Below are 18,594 nucleotides of genomic sequence, written 5' to 3' on the forward strand. Positions count from 1 at the left end.
ACCGAACCCAGGGCCTTGCACTCGTCAGGCAAACGCCCTTCCACTGAGCTAAACCCCCAGCCCCCATATAATTTTCTTTTCAAACCTAGTTTTGCACAGGCTAGCACTGTCCCAATTTTCTAAATTCTTTCTTTCTTTCTTTTAGTTTTAAGCAAATTTTATTTTATTTTTTAATTTTTTGTTGGTCATGGGGCTTGAACTCTGGGCCTGGGTGCTGTCATTTAGCTCTTCAACTCAAGGCCATGCTCTACCAGTTGAGCCACAGCACCACTTCTGGTTTTCTGGTGGTTTATTGGAGATAAGAATCCCACAAACTTTCATACCTGGGCTGGCTTTGAACAGTGATCTTCAGATCTCAGCCTCCTGAGTAGCTAGGATTATAGGCCTGAGCTACTGGCACCCAGCTTAATTTTATTTTTTTTAAGTTATTATTTATCACAGACTTGTAAAAATTTTGCTCTCTCGTCTTCTTATATTTTTTGCAGACAATATATTTCCTTTATACTCAGTTTCTCAAAGTTATTAGGAATAATTTGTTTTTTCTTTCCTGGTGTTTGAACTTGTAGCCTTGTGTTTGTTAGGCAGCTGCTCTACACATGATTATTTCTCCCCTTGTCCCCCCCCCCTTTTTTTTTTGCTTTAGTCATTTTTCAGGTAGGGTCTCCTTTTTAACTAGGACAAGCCTCAGATCACAATCTTATTTATACTGTTCATGTAGCTGGGATCACACGTGTGTACCACTATGCCTAGCTTATTAACTGAGATGGAAATCTTGCTAATAACATTTTGTCTGGGCTGGCCTAAAATTTTGATCTTTCTTATCGTACCTCCCAAGTAGCTAACTTTGTATTGTTTTTTAATGAGTCTACTCATTATTGACAAGGAGAATGGTGTTCTGAGTTTTAGGTTGAAAATGTGCTGACCTTTGTGCAATTACTTAAAGATAATTTTAAAAAAGAAAAAAAAAGAAAATATGCTGACAATGTGCTAAATGTCTAAGAATCTATCTCTTGAGAGCATGTCCTCTCTGGGCATATGAGCAGTTCAAGTGACACAAATTCCATCTTTCCTTTAAATTCTGCTTGTCTTGAGAAAATTTCTCTTCCTAAGTAAATGACCACATTCCAGTCCCAAAGACAACATCACAGACTTAACAATATTTGGCTGACGTTCACATTAATTAACCCTTGATCTTAGAGAGGAAAAGGTCAGAGTACTTAGAAAAAAAAATTCACAGATAATTTGGAAGTAAAATTTAAAGTGCTTTTGTGACTTTTATTATTGATAAATATTTTACATAGTCTCTAAATATCTGGGTTAAGCAAAAGGAAGAGACAGAGGGGTCTAAACTGGTGGGGAACTTGGTAAGTTCACTCCTACCTGATTGTCGAACCCGTTGAAGAGTTTGCTGGACCAGAACCTCCGATCTTGGGACAATGATGATGAAGTCCACTTTGCTAAAGTGGCCGAGGTCCAGGCTCTGGCTGCCACTGTCAGCAATAGCACATACCTGGGATAAGAGTTTTCTGGCAACAGTAAGCTGTGGTTGATAAATTTGGAAGCTTTCGTTATCTAAATCTAAAATGAAAAAAAATTAGAAGATTAATTTTTTATTTCCATGATAGCTGTTATAATTCCATATGGGACATGTCACAGGTCAAACAATGCTTTATTATGAAGAATTTTTGCTTACTATTCTCATATGATATTGAGTTTTGGTAGATTTGCCTATTTTCCCCAAAAATTTTGCTAAGAAGATGTGCTCAGGAGTTGATGTGGCAGTTTCACAAAGGTACTCCTGCATGATTACAGCTAGAGCTGGGTGCCATCTATAGAAAAGGGAGTTTCCGTGTGTGTGTGTGTGTGTGTGTGTGTGTGTGTGTGTGTGTGTGTGATCTCACACACAGTGGGGCACTGGTGGGGCTAGTGTCCCAGCTCAGACCTCACTCAGGGAAGGAGGCAATGCTGAAACTATAATGCTGAGTTCCGTTGGGCTTTTCTGGGTGGCACCACAGTAAACATTTCTGCTTCAGCAAGTCAGTTGCCACCTGGCCTGAAATCCCCTTGCTGGGGAATGGACAAGAAAGGTCACAGAAACATCACCCTTCTCTTTCTTCCCACTCCACTTTGCCAGCACTTGTGACCTGGCAGGCCTAAGTGCTCTTGGTCAGTGCCAGCCCTGATACCAGGACTATCTGAAGAGACCTGCTAGGTAGCACAGCCAGCTGGCTTCCCAATAGGTGACGGATTACAAAACACTATCCAGGTACTCTATATATATCAGAAACTTTTTATTGTAAATTGTAATCAAGTGATCAATCTCTGGTATATGTGATAGCATTTCTCCATCACACAAACAATGAAAGAACCAAGCTTAGCAAAATAATTCTAAAAGAAATTCTTTTTTTTTTTAAGTAATTTATTTTTTGTCGGTTGTGGGGTCTGAACTCTGGGCCTGGGCGCTGTCCCTCAGTTCTTCAGCTCAAGGCTAGCACTCTACCACTTGAGCCACAGCACCACTTCTGGCTTTTTCTGCTTATATGGTGCTGAGGAATCGAACCCAGGGCCTACATGCATGCGAGGTGAGCACTCTACCACAGAGCCACCTTCCCAGCCCTAAAAGAAGTTCTTTAAAGAGTTTTGTTGTTGTTGTTGCTGTTATCAGGAACACATGTTGGCAGTCTGACCAAATAAAAATCACCAGGCCCTAATTAGCCTGTGTCAATGTTGTCTAAAAATCAAACTAAGATATGGCTGAGGCAGACAGCAGTTATAACACTGTGGCTGACCATGAGTAGAGATTGGTGTAGTATTTCCCTCTGGTAAAGTCCAAAGCTGCAAATTTTAGTAGTATGGCCAGGAATGTAGCTCAGGCAACACACTTGTGTAGTATGGATGATGTGTGTTTGATCCTCACACACAGAAAAAAAAAATTAATAGTATGCCAAGGAGATTTTTCTTATTCACGAAGACTACCAAGCAAAATAAACCAGTCTTCTAATATGTAGTTAGGATATTATTTTCTTTATTTCACAGATTGGCTGAGTAGAGACTAAACATAATCATAAATCTGTGGACCTTAGTAAAATTTAAAGTTTGATGAAATATATATATATATATATATATATATATATACATATATGTATATATAAAGTTTTCTTTAAGTAACATTCTCAAACAGAGAACCTATATCTTTGGGGATTGGTAAGTACTTTAAAATTTAAGTTCTGTATTTGTTAACATCTCAAAAATAGTTAATAGGAACACATTTTAGTTCATCTGGATGGTTGCTTTACTACCAAATACAGCGCAGAAGTCGAAACATTTCATTTGCATTTGTTTTTTCACTCAGAGATGATGCCATGTTACCTTACTGCCTGACACAATGATATATAAATGATGCATTCCTATGGGGAGGGGAGCAAATGGCTGTCAGCAACAGCTTGTGTGGGTTTGTTTCTCTAGTGCTTTTTCCTGTCTTCTCCAATCTTGTACTTGTCAATCAGTGAATTTGGAAAGGAATTTAACCAGAAGGAATCCAATCTAATGATTTGACTCCTCATCCCTAGCCTTTGGTCCTGGCCTCCAGGATTTGTTGTAGGGAAGATTATGTGTTGGTGTGGCCAAGAAAGTTTCATCCTCCAGAGGTTGTGGTTTTTACAAGTTAGAAGGCATATGAAGCAGATGTTGGTAGCTCACACCTGTAATCCTAGCTACTCAGGAGGCTGAGATCTGAGGATTGCGGTTCAAAGTCAGCCAGAGCAGGAAAGTCCCTGAGACTCTTATCTCCAATAAACCACCAGAAAAAAAAAGTGGTGCTGTGGGTCAAGTGGTAGAGTGCTATCCTTGAGCTAAAGAGCTGAGGTTCAAGTTCCATGACAGACAAAACAAACAAAAACGCACATGACATAGTAGCAGCCAGGGGCTCTGTGTGTTGTCTGTAGTCTAGATTCTTTCATGGAGTTCTTTGAAGCCTTTGCCAACCTAGTAGTAGAGAGCTAAGGGGGAAAAATGAGGCTCTTGGGATCTCCCATGGAAAAATGATGGTTAGTTTAAGATAAAGTATTTAGCCAGGTGTGGTACATGCTTGTAATCCCAGTACTCAGGAGACTGAGGTACGAGGATTTCAAGTTTCAGGCTAGCCTGTGGGTTACATAGCAAGGAACTATCTCAAAAGCAAAATAAACCACAGAAAAGCTGGAGTGTTTGATCTCAGTTTTAATTATAAGAGACTTATTTGTTTTATTTTTTAATTAATTAATTTTTACTAAGAATAAGGTCTTTAATCCAGGCTACAAGGTAACTAAATTTTATTTTGGGGGCTTTTTATTTTATTTTAATTTAAATTTTATTGTAAAGGCGATATAACAGTGGGGTTATAATTACATAAGTCAGGTAGTAAGTATATTTCTTTTTGAACAGTGTCACTCCCTCCAAGGTAAATGAATTTTAATCTGAACTAGATGTATCATGTAGACAGGAGCAAAAACCTATTATAGTCTGTGATGTGAAGACGACTCAAAACCCTAAGCTTCAATAATATCTGTCCCAATGTCTGATTTCCGTCTCTTAGACTGAAGCAACATTACCCAGATTTTGGGTAGGGATCATAGCAGCAGCCTCCTGGGGTGACACACATTCATTAAGATCTCCATTGAAAGGGGTGACCACACTGTCTCCTCTTCTCTGTTGCATTTTTTCGAGTAGCTTATCCAGGTCATCACCTATGTCCAAATAAAGTGAAGATAAGAAGGTTACAAGAAGTGATACACTTGTATCTTTATCAGTCTCCAAATTAGGCAGTTAGGCAGTGGCCTCAACAAGCTCTATGGTAACCCAGCAATGTATGTCCAAGTTTATACCTAGTCATGTCTATGTTGCTGTTTCAATGGCAAGAGCTACTGTTGCCAGTAATCTATCCTTAGAGTACATGCTTCCATCTAGCATGTTTCCCATCCTGGGTATCTATCTCTTCACTTGAATCACATTCAAAAGCAGGCAGAATATTATTCTACCTTCATGTGACATATCAGAAAGGAGAGAGAGAGGAAAAAGAGCAGAGAGAAGAGAGAGAGGGGTTGGGAGAGATGCCCAAGGTCATTCAAAAATCATGCTAAGCTGAACCCTTGATCAGAGTATCCATGCGCCTTCCTCTGGACTCTGCTGCTTCCTGTGACGTTAGTCACAAAACACTAAGGATAAACCATTTCAAACGATCAGCTGGCAAGCTTAAGCTCCATACTTATCTTGAGAGGTTAGCATTTAAATTCATACAATCACAAAGCTAAGGGCTGGCAGTGTTGCTGAATCTTAAAACCACTCACCTAATGACGTGGTTTTGAAATGTGATGCCAGGAAACTGACCTTTCCTGTGATGAGCTCATAACTAATTTCTTTCAAAAACTCACTTGTGGTGAGCATGCTCTCTGCCAGAGCCCGGGACTGATGTTGGCCTGAAGGATAGAAAGGAGAAGAGATGTCTCATCAGGGAAAAATGCTCACTGGAACAGTAATTCTAACAGCCACAGTTGTAAACTATAAACCATTAAGAATATCCTGCTAGCCAGGTACTAGTGGCTCACGCCTGTAATCCTAACTACTTAGGAGGCTAAGATCTGAGGAGTGTGGTTCAAAACCAGACCAGGCAGCAAGGTCCGTGAGACTCTTATCTCCAATTAACCTCCAGAAAACTGAAAGTGGCATTGTGGCTCAAGAGCACTCTCCTTGAGCTGAAGAGCTCAGGGACAGCACCCAGGCCTAGAGTTCAAGACCCATGACTGCCAAAAAAAAAAAAAAAAGAATATCATGGTAGACCAAAAGATGGTCAAAGGATGTGGACAAGTAAGCGGCCTTTGAAGTGGTGATTTGAACACTTTAGACAGCAATAGAAAATGGTCATAATATAAAGCTAGTTGATCAAGAGAGAAAATTATGTACCATATGTTTGTAACAGTGAAAACACATAAAAATACTTTATAAATTGTTTTACATGGTTATTATAAAGATTATCTTTAAAATATAAATTTCTGTTGCTAAATTGTTTTTAGAGAATAAAATAAAATTAATGTATCAATTCCATCTGATGAAGTTTTCTGAAAACTTATATAACACAGAAAGAAGGACAGGCGGGTTTTACTCAGACAGGAGAGAAGTAAAACTCAGTCTGACTGGCTACATAGAATGGTACCTAGTAGAAAATTTGCACAAAGGAAAAAAAATTGCACTATTTAGAGTCAGTGTTATAAAATCAACTCTGGTGAACCTCATAGGAATGCATGAGCTAAGTGTCTGGCAATTGTAACTAACTGGCATAAGCCACCTGTGGCACTGGCTCTATCACATGCTGGAGTGGTAACATTTCTAAAACCGTTTAAGGACAGAAGTTACATGAGACAAGGGTATCTATTACAGGGTAAGCTTTGAAAGAAAGCCCATAACCAGCTGACAAGGACAGTGGCCAAGCTGAGTGCCACACCAACTGATCTGAGGAGGAAAGAAAAAAAAAGTAAAATTGGAGGAAGAATAGAAATTGAAGAAATTAACTAGAGGTTAATTATGTGGATATCTTAAAATGTTTCATGGGTATTTTTTCAAATGGACAGGTGACTGAATGAATTCATTAACAACAAAAACAACAAAATATTACTCACCTAGCACCACCACACAAAACTCATTTCCTCTGATTTTTGATGCACAAATTGCCACCACATAATCTGGCAACCTTTGATAGTGTCTTATTTCACTGAGAATCCGCAATGTCTCTGAAATGCCCTCTGCTAAAGAGTTTTGAGTCACAATCACATGAACCAAGTCTTGTGACACACTGGCAATTAATCTAGCAAGCCAGGGGAGTTGTCCTGGAGACACTGGGGTACACGAAGCTCCCATCTGCAGGGCCCGCTCTCTCAGAGTAAATTCCTGCATAGCTTTCAGCATAATTTGCTCAAATTCCTCCCTGAGAGGTATCTGATCAGGACCTATATTGAAGAGAATTACAGCTAAAGTTAAAAAAAAATCACAGGTAGAAAAGAGAGACACACAGCATCCATCAATTCTTCTAAGCCCACCACACTCCAACTGGCAAGGAAGCATTTTCTCTCAGTGATATTGAGCACAGAATCCCTAATAATCCCTTATTGTGAAATTTCCTTCTCTCCTCTCTTTCAGCCTCAATAAAAGCAAATCCTATTCTTCCATGTTACTTATACTATTTCCCCCCCCCACTTCCCTGCCCCCCCCCTCCATCCTGGAGCTTGAACTCAGGGCCTGGGCACTGACTTTGAGCTCTCTGTGCTCAAGGCTAGTGCTCTGCCACTTGAGCCACAGTGCCACGTCTGGCTTTTTCTGCTTATGTGGTACTGAGAAATCAAACCTGAGGTTTCATGCATACAAGGCAAGCATTCTACCACTAAGCCACATTCCCATCCTAACTTCTAATATCCTTAAAGGAGAATATACTAAAACATGCATCAGTTCCATTGTAAGTCCTGTGGGATGGTTATAATGGTTAGTATATTTCCTGACTTGTTCACTTTGACATACTGGACATTGTTAAAGACTAATAAAACAAGAAGCCAACCTTCTTTCTACATTTAATTTCAATTAAAACCAGGGAGAATATATTCACTCACTCTGTCATTTCTTTGGCTGTGTGAATCTGATATCTGAAACTCAAGGCTCTGGCCAATAGACACAGACTCCTTAGTATCTGTGATCACAGACTTCAGAACCTGGGGCTAAAGGCCCCTTATGAAAGAACACAAGAGATAAGAACAGGACTTCTGTCTGGAAGAAGTCACCTTTAGGGAGTCAGAAATCATTCCTTTCTCTCATGGGGATTTAAGAGTCTCCCCCTTCAAAATGGCCCTTTCCCATCTTTTCTGGGAAAGAAAGGAAATGGGAGGTTTGGCCATCTTTTATAAGTAAAGAGATATTGAATAAACTACCATACATTAAGAAAAGTAATTTAAATAATTAAAAGTTTTCCAGGACTGGTTGGGTGAGAGATAGAAGAGTGGAATCCTCATAGATAATTGCTTGTTTTCTATTCATAGAAACAGCAAGAAATTCCGAATGCTTAACTTTGCTTCTAGTGCTGTGGGTGTAGCTCAATGGTAGAGCTAGCTTGCCTAGCATGAATTAGACCCCAGGTTAAAGATGGCAGTGCTGCTATTTACTTCTGATGTCCTCCCAACTACTTTCTAGAGGAAATCTGATGGTGGGTATTTTTGTTTTGTTTTGTTTCAAAATAACTAGGGAATCATAAGGTTTCTGATCTTCATTCCACTTTATCTACTTAAAATCATGGTTAGTAGTAACAATTTTTTTATTATTATTACTGTTATTGTAATTATTATGTAAAGCTGAAAATCATACTCAAAGCCCTGTACTTTCCAGGCAAGTGCTTTTCCACTGAGCTAACCCCTACCCCATAACTATATATTACTGAGCTCAGAGTGGCTAGATTTGTACTGACTATATTAAATGATTCAAAGATGATCATCTATTTAAAGCTTTGTCCCACCAGAACTTATGGCAGCCAAAAAGCGAGTAGCCTTGTCTCTAATTTCCTATATCTAATTGACAACCTGCAATCTCAGAGGCCTAGGTAGTTCATAGTGGTATCCTTAAGAACCATTCCAAACTAGGATTGAGCAACATGTCCTATTAATTAAATCCAAATATAAAGGAATTTTGAGAAATTAAAATTATCCAACATTTTCCCAGCATTCTCTGTTATCTTACAACTCACTTCTGGAGAGTTTCGATTGAATCTAAAGCTACAAATCAAAAATAGGGAAAATGTATTGAAGCTTAAACAAGGGAAGAGATTTCTTGGAACAAAATATATTTCTTCTAGTCATCAACCATGACTACCTCATTTTCAGCCTTTACAGTAAATTACAGGAGCCTTTTCTCCATATTTTCCAAGCTTGATAAGAGCAAGTTCTTCCCGTTAAGAACTCATCCATCTTTAGGAGTTCAATGCAACCCAGACATCAGTCTGATGGCTTTTCAGATAGAGCTATCTTGTGAAAAAACAGGCTTCTAACAGACTTGCAATCCTCCAACAGTTTCTGGATTTGATGATTTCATTATCTGTCTCAAAAGATGTGCAGATTGTAAAATAACAGAAAAAGGTTTTTTAGAAGTGACTATCATAGAAGCCTGTTCTTGGAGAATCTTATTCTGTTTCTCTGTTACCTCTCAGGAACTGGGTTACTGAGCCATTAAAATCATACTTTAAAAAACTTGCATTTTTTAAAAAATGTCAATCATCTATGGAATAAGTGAAAATATTCTTGCTGCCTTCTCAAGATCTGTGGGGACAAACAAAAACGTTTTTGAAGGACTCCAGAATAGTTAGTTGAAGAGCAGAGAAATTCCAGTGGACTATGTTTACATTAAAACAGAAGAAAGACCTATCTATTCATGTTCCATTTTGAGAGACCTAATGGAAAGTAAAATTGTGGAGAAAATTGATCATGACAGAAAAGGGTCTTGTGTAATTTAAGTGAAATTTTCTAAGAGAAAAAGTTTTAATAATTTAAAAGAAGCATTTTATTTTGATCATACAGGATATTTAATTAACCTGGACTTTGTTTCTTTAAATTGTTATTAAGGTTGAACAAAATGACATAGTGATTGGCTCTAGAACATTACTGGAAGCATCTAGAAACAACTTTCAGGTCTTAGAAAACTGTCTGTAGTTCAAAGTCAGTATGTAGCAAAGCTGTAACATTTGGACTGAGGGTATGGCTCAAGTAGAACAGTGTTTACCCAAAACTATGACATCAAATGATCTATAGACAGGTGAGTTTTCAACTTTATTACCTACCAGTAGCCTGATTTACAAGTCCTAGGTTTGTCATGAAAGTGGCTCCCTTGGAAAAGCTGAGGCCCTGCAGGTCTCAAAAACTTTTGTCAAAGTGGAGTCCATGTGAAGTCAGCCTCTTAAGTGTTCTAGCCACAGTTCCAATGGAATGTTCTAGAGGCTGACTCTAGCTTGCTAAAACTTTTTTTTAAAAAACGCTATTTATCCCGGTATTTTTAAGAAATCATTTCTTAACAACAAACTATTTTCTAATACTAAATAAACTTATGACTATGCACAAATATATTTATGTTGTGATTTTACACTTCAAACATCCATCCAAGTACATCAGTGGCTTGAAATTCTGGAGTGAATGTGTAATTAGGCTGCATAATCAATGGCTTACTGCAGTTTGCAAAATAAAGGACATTTCAATGTAAATGCTGCTGAATCTCTACAGTATTGTCAGGACACCTGCATATACCCACTGTGGGGTTAAGAGGAAGTGAAGGGTTCATGACCTATGTACCCCCCTTACCCCATAGAACCCTCCAGGGAAGCCCAAAGTTACTACCTACATGAAGGAAAGCATCAACATCATGAGACTACATCAAAGGAGAAATAAAAAATGGGCAAGGGGCAGTGGATATGCAAGGTTAAAAGGCTATGTGGAAAACTGGAAAACAATTGTCTAAGGCAAAGATTGTATTTGCATTCCAGAGAGTAGCTGTGCTTTGGGAAAGGCTGCTGGCTAGACTCCCCAGGGAGAAGGGTGTCCCACAGCACAACCCTCTAAGGTTTTGCCTCCATCAGCTACTTTGAGGAGCATCATAAGACTGGACACTAGGTGGAGCAATTCACCTCTATAAAGAACCAAAGAAGCAAAAAGAAAAGGAAAAGAGCAAAGCAATGGAGAAAACAGGAAAGTCATAGAAACTGGGCTGGTGGAAAAGAATGTTAGAAATGAAAGAAGGAAATACAAGGCAGGAAGGTGAATAAATTCAAAAAAGAAAAAAAACAGTATGGATAATAATAATAATAATCACCAGCCAGTGACTAAGGAAAATACTTACCCAGGCGCACAAGATACTGGATGGTCAGAAGGATCATGTTTTCCACGCTCAGGAGCTGGCTACTAGTCAACCCCAATTGTTCCAAATCTTTGTTTTCCAACTGTGGAATCTTGTAGCAATTCACCAGCAGAGGACTCACAACAATGTCACCAACATTTCCATAGAAATAGGGTAAAGTGCCATAGCCTGCCCCAACAGAAGCAGGTCAACATAGTTCATTTCTCTCTGTGGTCAACCATGAACACTTGCTTCATGAGCAGCAAGTGAGCTCAACAAAATTCCCTGCCCTCTCAGATAACAATCAAACAAATCACTCAAAGGTATCTATCCTAGGGAATTCAATTGGATGCTCTAAGTTCTATGTCTATAGTAAGTGAGATGGACACAAAGCAAAATACTCCAATTATATTATGTCCACTTCCCATAGCAGAGGCATGTTAATATTATAGCTCTGCCAGAGAAGATTGATAAGATGTAAAACATCTCGTCATCCTTTGCAAAACTGTGATAAAATGTTTTCTGGTAAAGTTCCTGGTCAAGTTTCTTTTCAAAAAAAGTAAAACAAACCGCAACGTTTTTCATTTTCTGAGGGAAAAAACTTATGCTATCAGCAATATTCTACCAGTGGCAGGTGCTTAGTAGAGATCCTCTACCTCTTTTTTGTACTAGTGAATTTTTTAGTTTTTCTTTCCCTGAATGCCAGAAAACAGACCCCAATTAGAATTTTAAAAAGATAGAATTAAATATGTGGAAAATAAATGCTGGTTGTGGAAAGAACAGTCACTCTATGAGACTTTCTAAAAGACAGGCACCAAAAGACCAAAGGGTTGATATGTTCTTGGTATCTTTCTTAGGGAACTTCCAGAGTTCTGTCCTGATAAAGCACAGAGCTTGAAGCAAGACTCTCCCAGTTAGTAGGCTCAGGCCAACCACAAGCATAGATAACAACTCATATAAACACACCCCACCTGCTTTATCCTGGAGGGAAAGCAGACAATCTCCTTTTGGCCTAGGCCTGCCTCAAACTGAGACTTCAGATGGGAGGAATGAAAGACAATTAGTGCTAGAATCTAGTGACTTCTAAATTTCTGTACTTTCATTCAACAACAGCCTGGAAAGACAAACTCTATAAAAATATTGACTCACAGGTACTTTCCCATGGTTCACACCTATTACTGTGGGACTTCTTGAGTCTCTAGTGAGATCTGTTAACTGGCTTAGCTTGTTCTTTTCCTCTATTGTTTGGTTTCCTTTGACTGGAATGTCCCATTCTCCTTCCTGTCTACTATTAGCTCAAATATTGCTTCAAAGGAATGGAGGTGAGTTCTTGTAGGTCTTGGTTGTGAACCTCTGCCAGTTCACTTATCCCAGTAGGCTAGAATGATTGTTTACTAACCATCATGGTTAGTAGGGGTCAGATGGTGCTCTTCCCGGGCAAGAAGACTTTGCCTTATTTTCAACTTCTAATGTTTAATACATGTTTAATACTGCATGAAGGAGCTAACCAATAAAAGCTGAAAAAATCAATCATGTGATAAATGAATACACACCCATGAGAGCATGAATAAACCCACAAATGATGAAACAGAGGCACATTCCTAGATTCCAGAAGACACAGGCAAGTTGGAATTCCTTCCCTTACCTATCAGAATTACAGGTCTAACGCCTGAGTTACTTAGCAGGTTTTCAGGAACAATTACAGTTTCCCCTGCAGGAATGGGCCGAGGTTGTAAAATTCCAGTTAATGGGGTCTGTGGAACTGGGGCAGATAAAAGGGGCTCTGAAAAAAAAAAAGTTGTTTGAAGGATTAGACATAGAAGCTAAATGAAAAATAATGGAAGGCAATGTAGTTTTAATACTTTTAATATAGAAATGTTAAAAGTCTAGTGGTTTACTGTTTTTTAGTAATGTAATTAATGTGTATTATATAAAATTAAAAGTAAGAAGAACAAAGAAAGGAAGAAATCCATATCATATACTCCATAATCATATCATCAGGTATCTACCATTCATTTATCAGTTTTTCCCAGTTGTTTCTTCTTCATGAAGTCTTTTGGATTCTGCTTTATTTTTGTATTTCCCCCCAGATTACCAAAGGTATATTTTCCCATTATATATATTTGGTAAGGAACAGAAAAAGTTGGAGGAGGATAAAGTTATCATTAATCAGTACTACCTAGAAGCAACCACAGTGACATATTAGCATGATTCTTTGCATATACAAGGTCTCTATTTAGTCTTCTTTAAACATAGAAGGATTTCCCTGGTGTCTTAGAATTGGCTCTTTAGTACAACAAGGCAGACAAATGTTTGCGGACACCAAATGGCCACAGTTTGGGTAGGATGAACAAGAACCAGTTGCTTTTTCAGATTCTAGCCACAGAATGAGGCATCCAGGACAGAATTAACAACCAGATCACAGAAGTGCAAATCTAACACCATGACTAACAAAGCAAGTCCATCTGTGATGGTGTGTTGGTAGCATCATGCACAACATAATGAATGACTTGTCAATGACATGGGCTAAAACTAAGCTAAAGGCTAAGATCAGTTGTGATGGCCCATGTGCTTGGGCGGAAGGTAGATATGACAGAGACAAAGTTCTATCACTATCCTTTTACTATATAATCATTAAGAAAATTTATCTTCAAGAATTCACAGGAAATACAGAAGAAAAGATACATATGCAATTTAGCCCTAATCATGTTTTTCTTATGTAGGTATAATAAAGATTTACTAGTTATATTTGGCCTTTGGAAAGAACTACCTTCTGTAACATTTTATGGTTACATTCTATTATTACATTCTATTGTTATTCTGGGTTGTTACAATGTATTATTACATGTTTACTTTTCTATTTTGCTACTTTATTTTTTTTGTTAGTGCCAATTTATTTTAGAATTCATGTACTAATTTTCTACTTGTTAATGAATCACTGGGTCTTATCCCATTTGTGGTTTTATATACTTGTCATCTAATCTATTAATAGCCTAAAGATGACATAAGTTGCAATTGATATATTTTTGTTTATTGTATTTTTATCATCATATACTTGTGAGTCGTGTCTAATTTTTATTTTATTTTTTATTTTATTTTTATTTTTTTCTTTGGCCTCTGATTTCATTCAAATGGTAGTTTTAGAAAAAACTATATCAGACTATTTTCTTCTTAATTTGGAAAGTTAAAAAAAACTAAATGGGTTATAAATGTAATAGATTTTCTAAAGAAAAAGATCTATATACAAATTTCAAAGCAACTTTAAAACCCATCTTATTTAAAAATCTTACCAGCTGGGTGCTGGTGGCTCAGACCTGTAATCCTAGCTATTCAGGAGGCTGAGATCTGAGGATCATGGTTCAAAGTCAGCCAAGGCAGGAAAGTCCATGAGACTGTTATCTCCAATTAACCAACAGAAATCCAGAAATGGCACTGTGGCTCAAATGGTAGAGCGCTTGCCTTGAGCTGAAGAGCTCAGGGATAGCATCCAGGCCCAGAGTTCAAGACCCACAACTGACCCCCCCCCCAAAAAAATCTTACCAGTTCTTGAAAGAGGGCGAATTGTAGGAACAGGTAGAACTAAACCAGGTTGGGGGACTGGTGACCCAGGGTACCATCCCCGGTGTCGTTTCTTTGGTGGTCCAGAAATGAACATGGTAGCTGAAGACAAAAAAGAAAGATAGCTTTGTCCTCAGAAATATAGAAGGAAGAGAGAATACCAAAGTAATATAGGGCTGTATTTACTTAGAAGAACTAAGTCTCTCTTCTAAAGGTAAAGATAAGCTTTAAAAAGTCATACTAGCAAACCAGTATCACATTAAGAACCACCTAACATCTAAATGTTGTTTAGGATGGACAATTTTAGCCATATTGTTTCATTGGATTCTATCAATATCTTTGTGAGCTTGTAAGATGTTACTGATATATCTATTTTGTGGATGGAGAAAGGAAGGCTCCTATTTGCTCAGGGCTACAGAAGAAAGAGGGACTTTGAATCCTTTCTTTTGGTCAGTATAGCTCATGTGTTTTTTTTCCCCCCAAGATGTTTCATTACACACTCATTTCAACATTTACTTGGGTTTTTCACATAGACTCACTAAACATTTAATTATTACTTTTCACACCAATTGTAAAACTTCAAAACATTATGCGACAAGTAAAGGGAAAACTCTAGAGTGTGTTGTCAGATAATTCATTGTTCAAGATTCTATAGTGCTTCTATGATAATGAGACACATTATTGGAAAACTCTAAGATGGGTGCAGTACCTTGGTCTGCAGATGCATAGCTAGGTCTTGGTGACAAGGAGTAGTTCCCTGGGCGGGCTGGAGTGGAGCTGGGTGTGCTAGTCTTCCCTCCTTGACTACTGTTCCCATTTGCAGCCTCTGTAGAACAAGAGAGGAGCCAATCAGAACAGAAGCTGGCAGAACATTTCTTTCTGTGGGGTTGCAACCAGTTGATAAAACTTATAAATGAGGATTCAAGGAAATCTCAGCAAGACAACTCAGCCCAGTTGCATAGAAACATTTCATTAAAAGTAAATGTCATGGCTGGGTGTGGTGGCTCATGTCTGCAATCATAGTAACTTAGGAGGCGGAGATCAAGAGGACCACAGTTTGAAGCCAGTCTAATGACAAAAGTCAGCAAGACCCTAACTATCTCAGTCATAATCCAAGTGTTGAATACATGCTACATCAGAGATATTATTAGGAGTTGGCCCAGGAAAAAGAATGAGAGACCCTACATGAAATATAACTAAAGCAGAAAAGAGCTGGGGCATGACTCAAGTGGTAAAGTACCTGCCTGGCAAACTAGGTCCTGAGTTAAATTTCCAATACTGTCAAAAAAAAAAAGTCCTTTGTCAATTAAAAAGAATAAATTAGCTGGGCGCTGGTGATTCATACCAGTAATCCTAGCTACTCAGGAGGATAAGACCTAGTACTGGGGGGAAAGGTAATAAAATAAAAGATTAAATGTCACCTAAAATTTTCCTAGGATCCCAGGGAATCTACAGAATCATTTTCAATACAGTCTTTGAAGAAAGTGGCTGGAAAGATGGAGGCACTAACATTATTATTTTAGTTTGTGAGCTTGTATGATAAAGTTCCACATGCTCACCATCTAACTTCAAAATTTATTGATAGAGCCCACTGGCTTCCTGTATACACAGTTCCTCTTTCCCCTGTACCTACACTCACATGTATACTGGATTATTTGGAAGCAAAGTCATTCATCAGATAATTTCATCCATAAGTAGTACTGTATTCATTGGAAAAAGAAAAGGACTTTAGTTAAAACTACTATTATTATACTGAAATTTTAACGATTACTAATTTCTTAACATCATCAAACAACTCACCAGTATCCTATTTTCTCTCAAGTATTTCAGAAATGGAGTTTTAAAGCCGACTTACTCAAATTGGTTTTCTACACATTTGGAATCAGTTAACATGTACTTTATGTCTTTTAATCTGAAGATTTTCTTTTTGCATTTACTGGAAAGTCCTTTTACTGGACTTTACTGATTGGATGCTTATGGTGTCAGTTAATATTCCTTTGTCTTCTATATTTTCAAGAAAGGAATTGTTAGAAATAGAATTTACATTCAATTTGTTTTGGCAAATGAATCTCTAAAGTAGTATTGTATGCTTCCACAGGGAGGCACATAATGGCCAGTTTTCTCATTTCTTGTGATAATTAGAGTGATTAATTCTTATAATATCAAGAGTTGTCAGCCTAACCACTGCATGCAGTGGTATCATCCTTTCATCAAATGATCTTAGTAACCATGATGATTATTCCTCATGCTTTTAATCAGCTTGCTCACTGCTGGTGCTCTACCATTTGTGCTATGCCTCCAATCTAACTTTTTGTTGGTTAATTAAACATGAAGCTAGCTGCCCCAGCTAGCTTCAATCCAAGAATCTCCACAACACAGCCTCCTGAGTAGCTAGGATTACATTAGTACATGGCTCATGATTTTTTTTTAATGCTGCCAAAACTTGAATTAAATTTTTTCAAGTGTGTAATTGAACTAGAAGTAGGTCCTGCAAAAGTTATGGGGATGATGTTCATTTCTGTACTATTCACAATAGCCAAGTTATGGCTACAGCTCAGATGCCCTACCATAGTTGTGTGGATCCAAAACAATGTGGTACCTATATACAATGTAATTTTACACAGCCATTAGAAAGAATAATATTATGTCATTTGTAGGAAAATGGATGGACCTAGAACAAATCATCTTAAGTGAGGTAAGTCAAACTCAGAGAGACAAACAGCATATATTTTCTCTAATATGTGGAAACTAGATCTAAAATACCTCAGGATATGATAAATTATATGCCACTCATGATTCCTCATGGAAGTAGACAGTAGTACTCCTGTGATTCTTTTGCCAAAACAAATTGAATATAAATTCTATCTCTAATTATATAGGACTCTACAGAGTCTGGAGACAGTGAGATCAAAGGAGGATAGTCTTAGAGGAAAACACAAAGATTCAATGCCTATGTGCCTCTATTCTTAAAAAAATAAATTTACCAAAATTAACTCTAGGAAATGGAAGTTTCTTGGCTGTTGTTTTTGTTTTATTTATCTGTATTTGTGAAGGCAAGGAGGGGCAAATAGAAATAGAGGGAAAACAGTGAACAAATGCAGCAGTGGTACTCACTAGATACTATATAGAAACTGAACTATACAACTTGTTGGGGGGGAGGATGGGAGGAAAAACACTGTGAGAGAGCAAGGGAAGGAGTGACATTGTTCAAAAAGAAATGTACTTATGGGGCTGGGAAGGTGGCTCAGTGGTAGAGCACTTGCCTTGCATGCCTGAGGCCCTGGGTTCGATTCCTCAGCACCACATAAGCAAAAAGAAAAAAGCCGGAAGTGGCGCTGTGGCTCAAGTGGTAGAGCGCTAGCCTTGAGCTGAAGAGCTGAGGGACAGCACCCAGGCCCAGAGTTCAGGCCCCACGACCGGACCCAAAAAAAAAAAAAAAAGAAGAAAGAAAGAAAGAAATGTACTTATTACCTGACTTATGTAACTGTCACCTCTCTGTACATCACCTTTATAATAATAAAAAATTAAAATAAAGTTATGGAGATGAAATAAGAATCAAGGTAGGTTCCATACATGATGATGCCTAATGTGAAAATTTCTTAAAACAACAGGCTCTCTTATCTCCGTGTTGTTCTACTCCTACTACCACTTCACTTCTCCTCCGACATCAGACGTTTCTGGGATTCCATCCATAGTTTACAATCTGCCTTCTCCTGTATTTCTCCTTGCCTGATGTTATTTACCCTGATGATATTACCTACTTGTTGCTATCTCACCTTTATAACAAGAGTTCTGATTTCTCCCTATGGTAAATTAAACAACTATTAAACAGCTCCAACTAGATGTCTCAGGGTAACTCAGGCTCAAAATATCCAGTCAACCTCCTCCTGGAAAAATCAACTCCTCCTTCCACATTCCCTGTCTCAGGCAATAACAATTTTAGCCCAAAGAGATGGATGTCAGTTGAGATGTCTTCTCCTTTATGCTCACATTGATCAGTAAATCTGGCTGATTTGACTTTCTATGTAGTTCTTCACTTTGTCTCCTCCTCTCCAAGTTATCACTCTGGTCAAGGACCTCATCATTTCCTAGACTACTCAAATGCATTCCAACCAATCTTTCTACCTCTTGTCTTCTTACATATTACTGACA

At 38.1% G+C, this 18,594-nt stretch overlaps 1 protein-coding gene across 4 annotated transcripts in view; it reads right to left on the reverse strand.

Moving 5' to 3' along the window:
• Greb1l (GREB1 like retinoic acid receptor coactivator) overlaps nucleotides 1-18,594 on the reverse strand; it is a 258,809-nt gene that overhangs the window by 49,617 nt on the left and 190,598 nt on the right. For all 4 annotated transcript variants that reach the window (XM_070029460.1, XM_070029459.1, XM_070029463.1 and 1 more), the window contains 8 exons: nucleotides 15,152-15,268; nucleotides 14,425-14,544; nucleotides 12,530-12,667; nucleotides 10,888-11,073; nucleotides 6,651-6,977; nucleotides 5,325-5,453; nucleotides 4,590-4,724; nucleotides 1,381-1,578 (listed from right to left, as the gene is read on the reverse strand). In XM_070029460.1, coding sequence (XP_069885561.1) covers nucleotides 1,381-1,578; nucleotides 4,590-4,724; nucleotides 5,325-5,453; nucleotides 6,651-6,977; nucleotides 10,888-11,073; nucleotides 12,530-12,667; nucleotides 14,425-14,544; nucleotides 15,152-15,268 — 1,350 coding nt within the window. The remainder of the gene's footprint in view (nucleotides 1-1,380; nucleotides 1,579-4,589; nucleotides 4,725-5,324; nucleotides 5,454-6,650; nucleotides 6,978-10,887; nucleotides 11,074-12,529; nucleotides 12,668-14,424; nucleotides 14,545-15,151; nucleotides 15,269-18,594) is intronic.

The sequence above is a fragment of the Dipodomys merriami genome, unplaced genomic scaffold (assembly GCF_024711535.1).
Source record: "Dipodomys merriami isolate MVZ:Mamm:240054 unplaced genomic scaffold, mDipMer1.0.p SCAF_2, whole genome shotgun sequence".
NCBI classification, from domain to species: Eukaryota; Metazoa; Chordata; class Mammalia; order Rodentia; family Heteromyidae; genus Dipodomys; species Dipodomys merriami.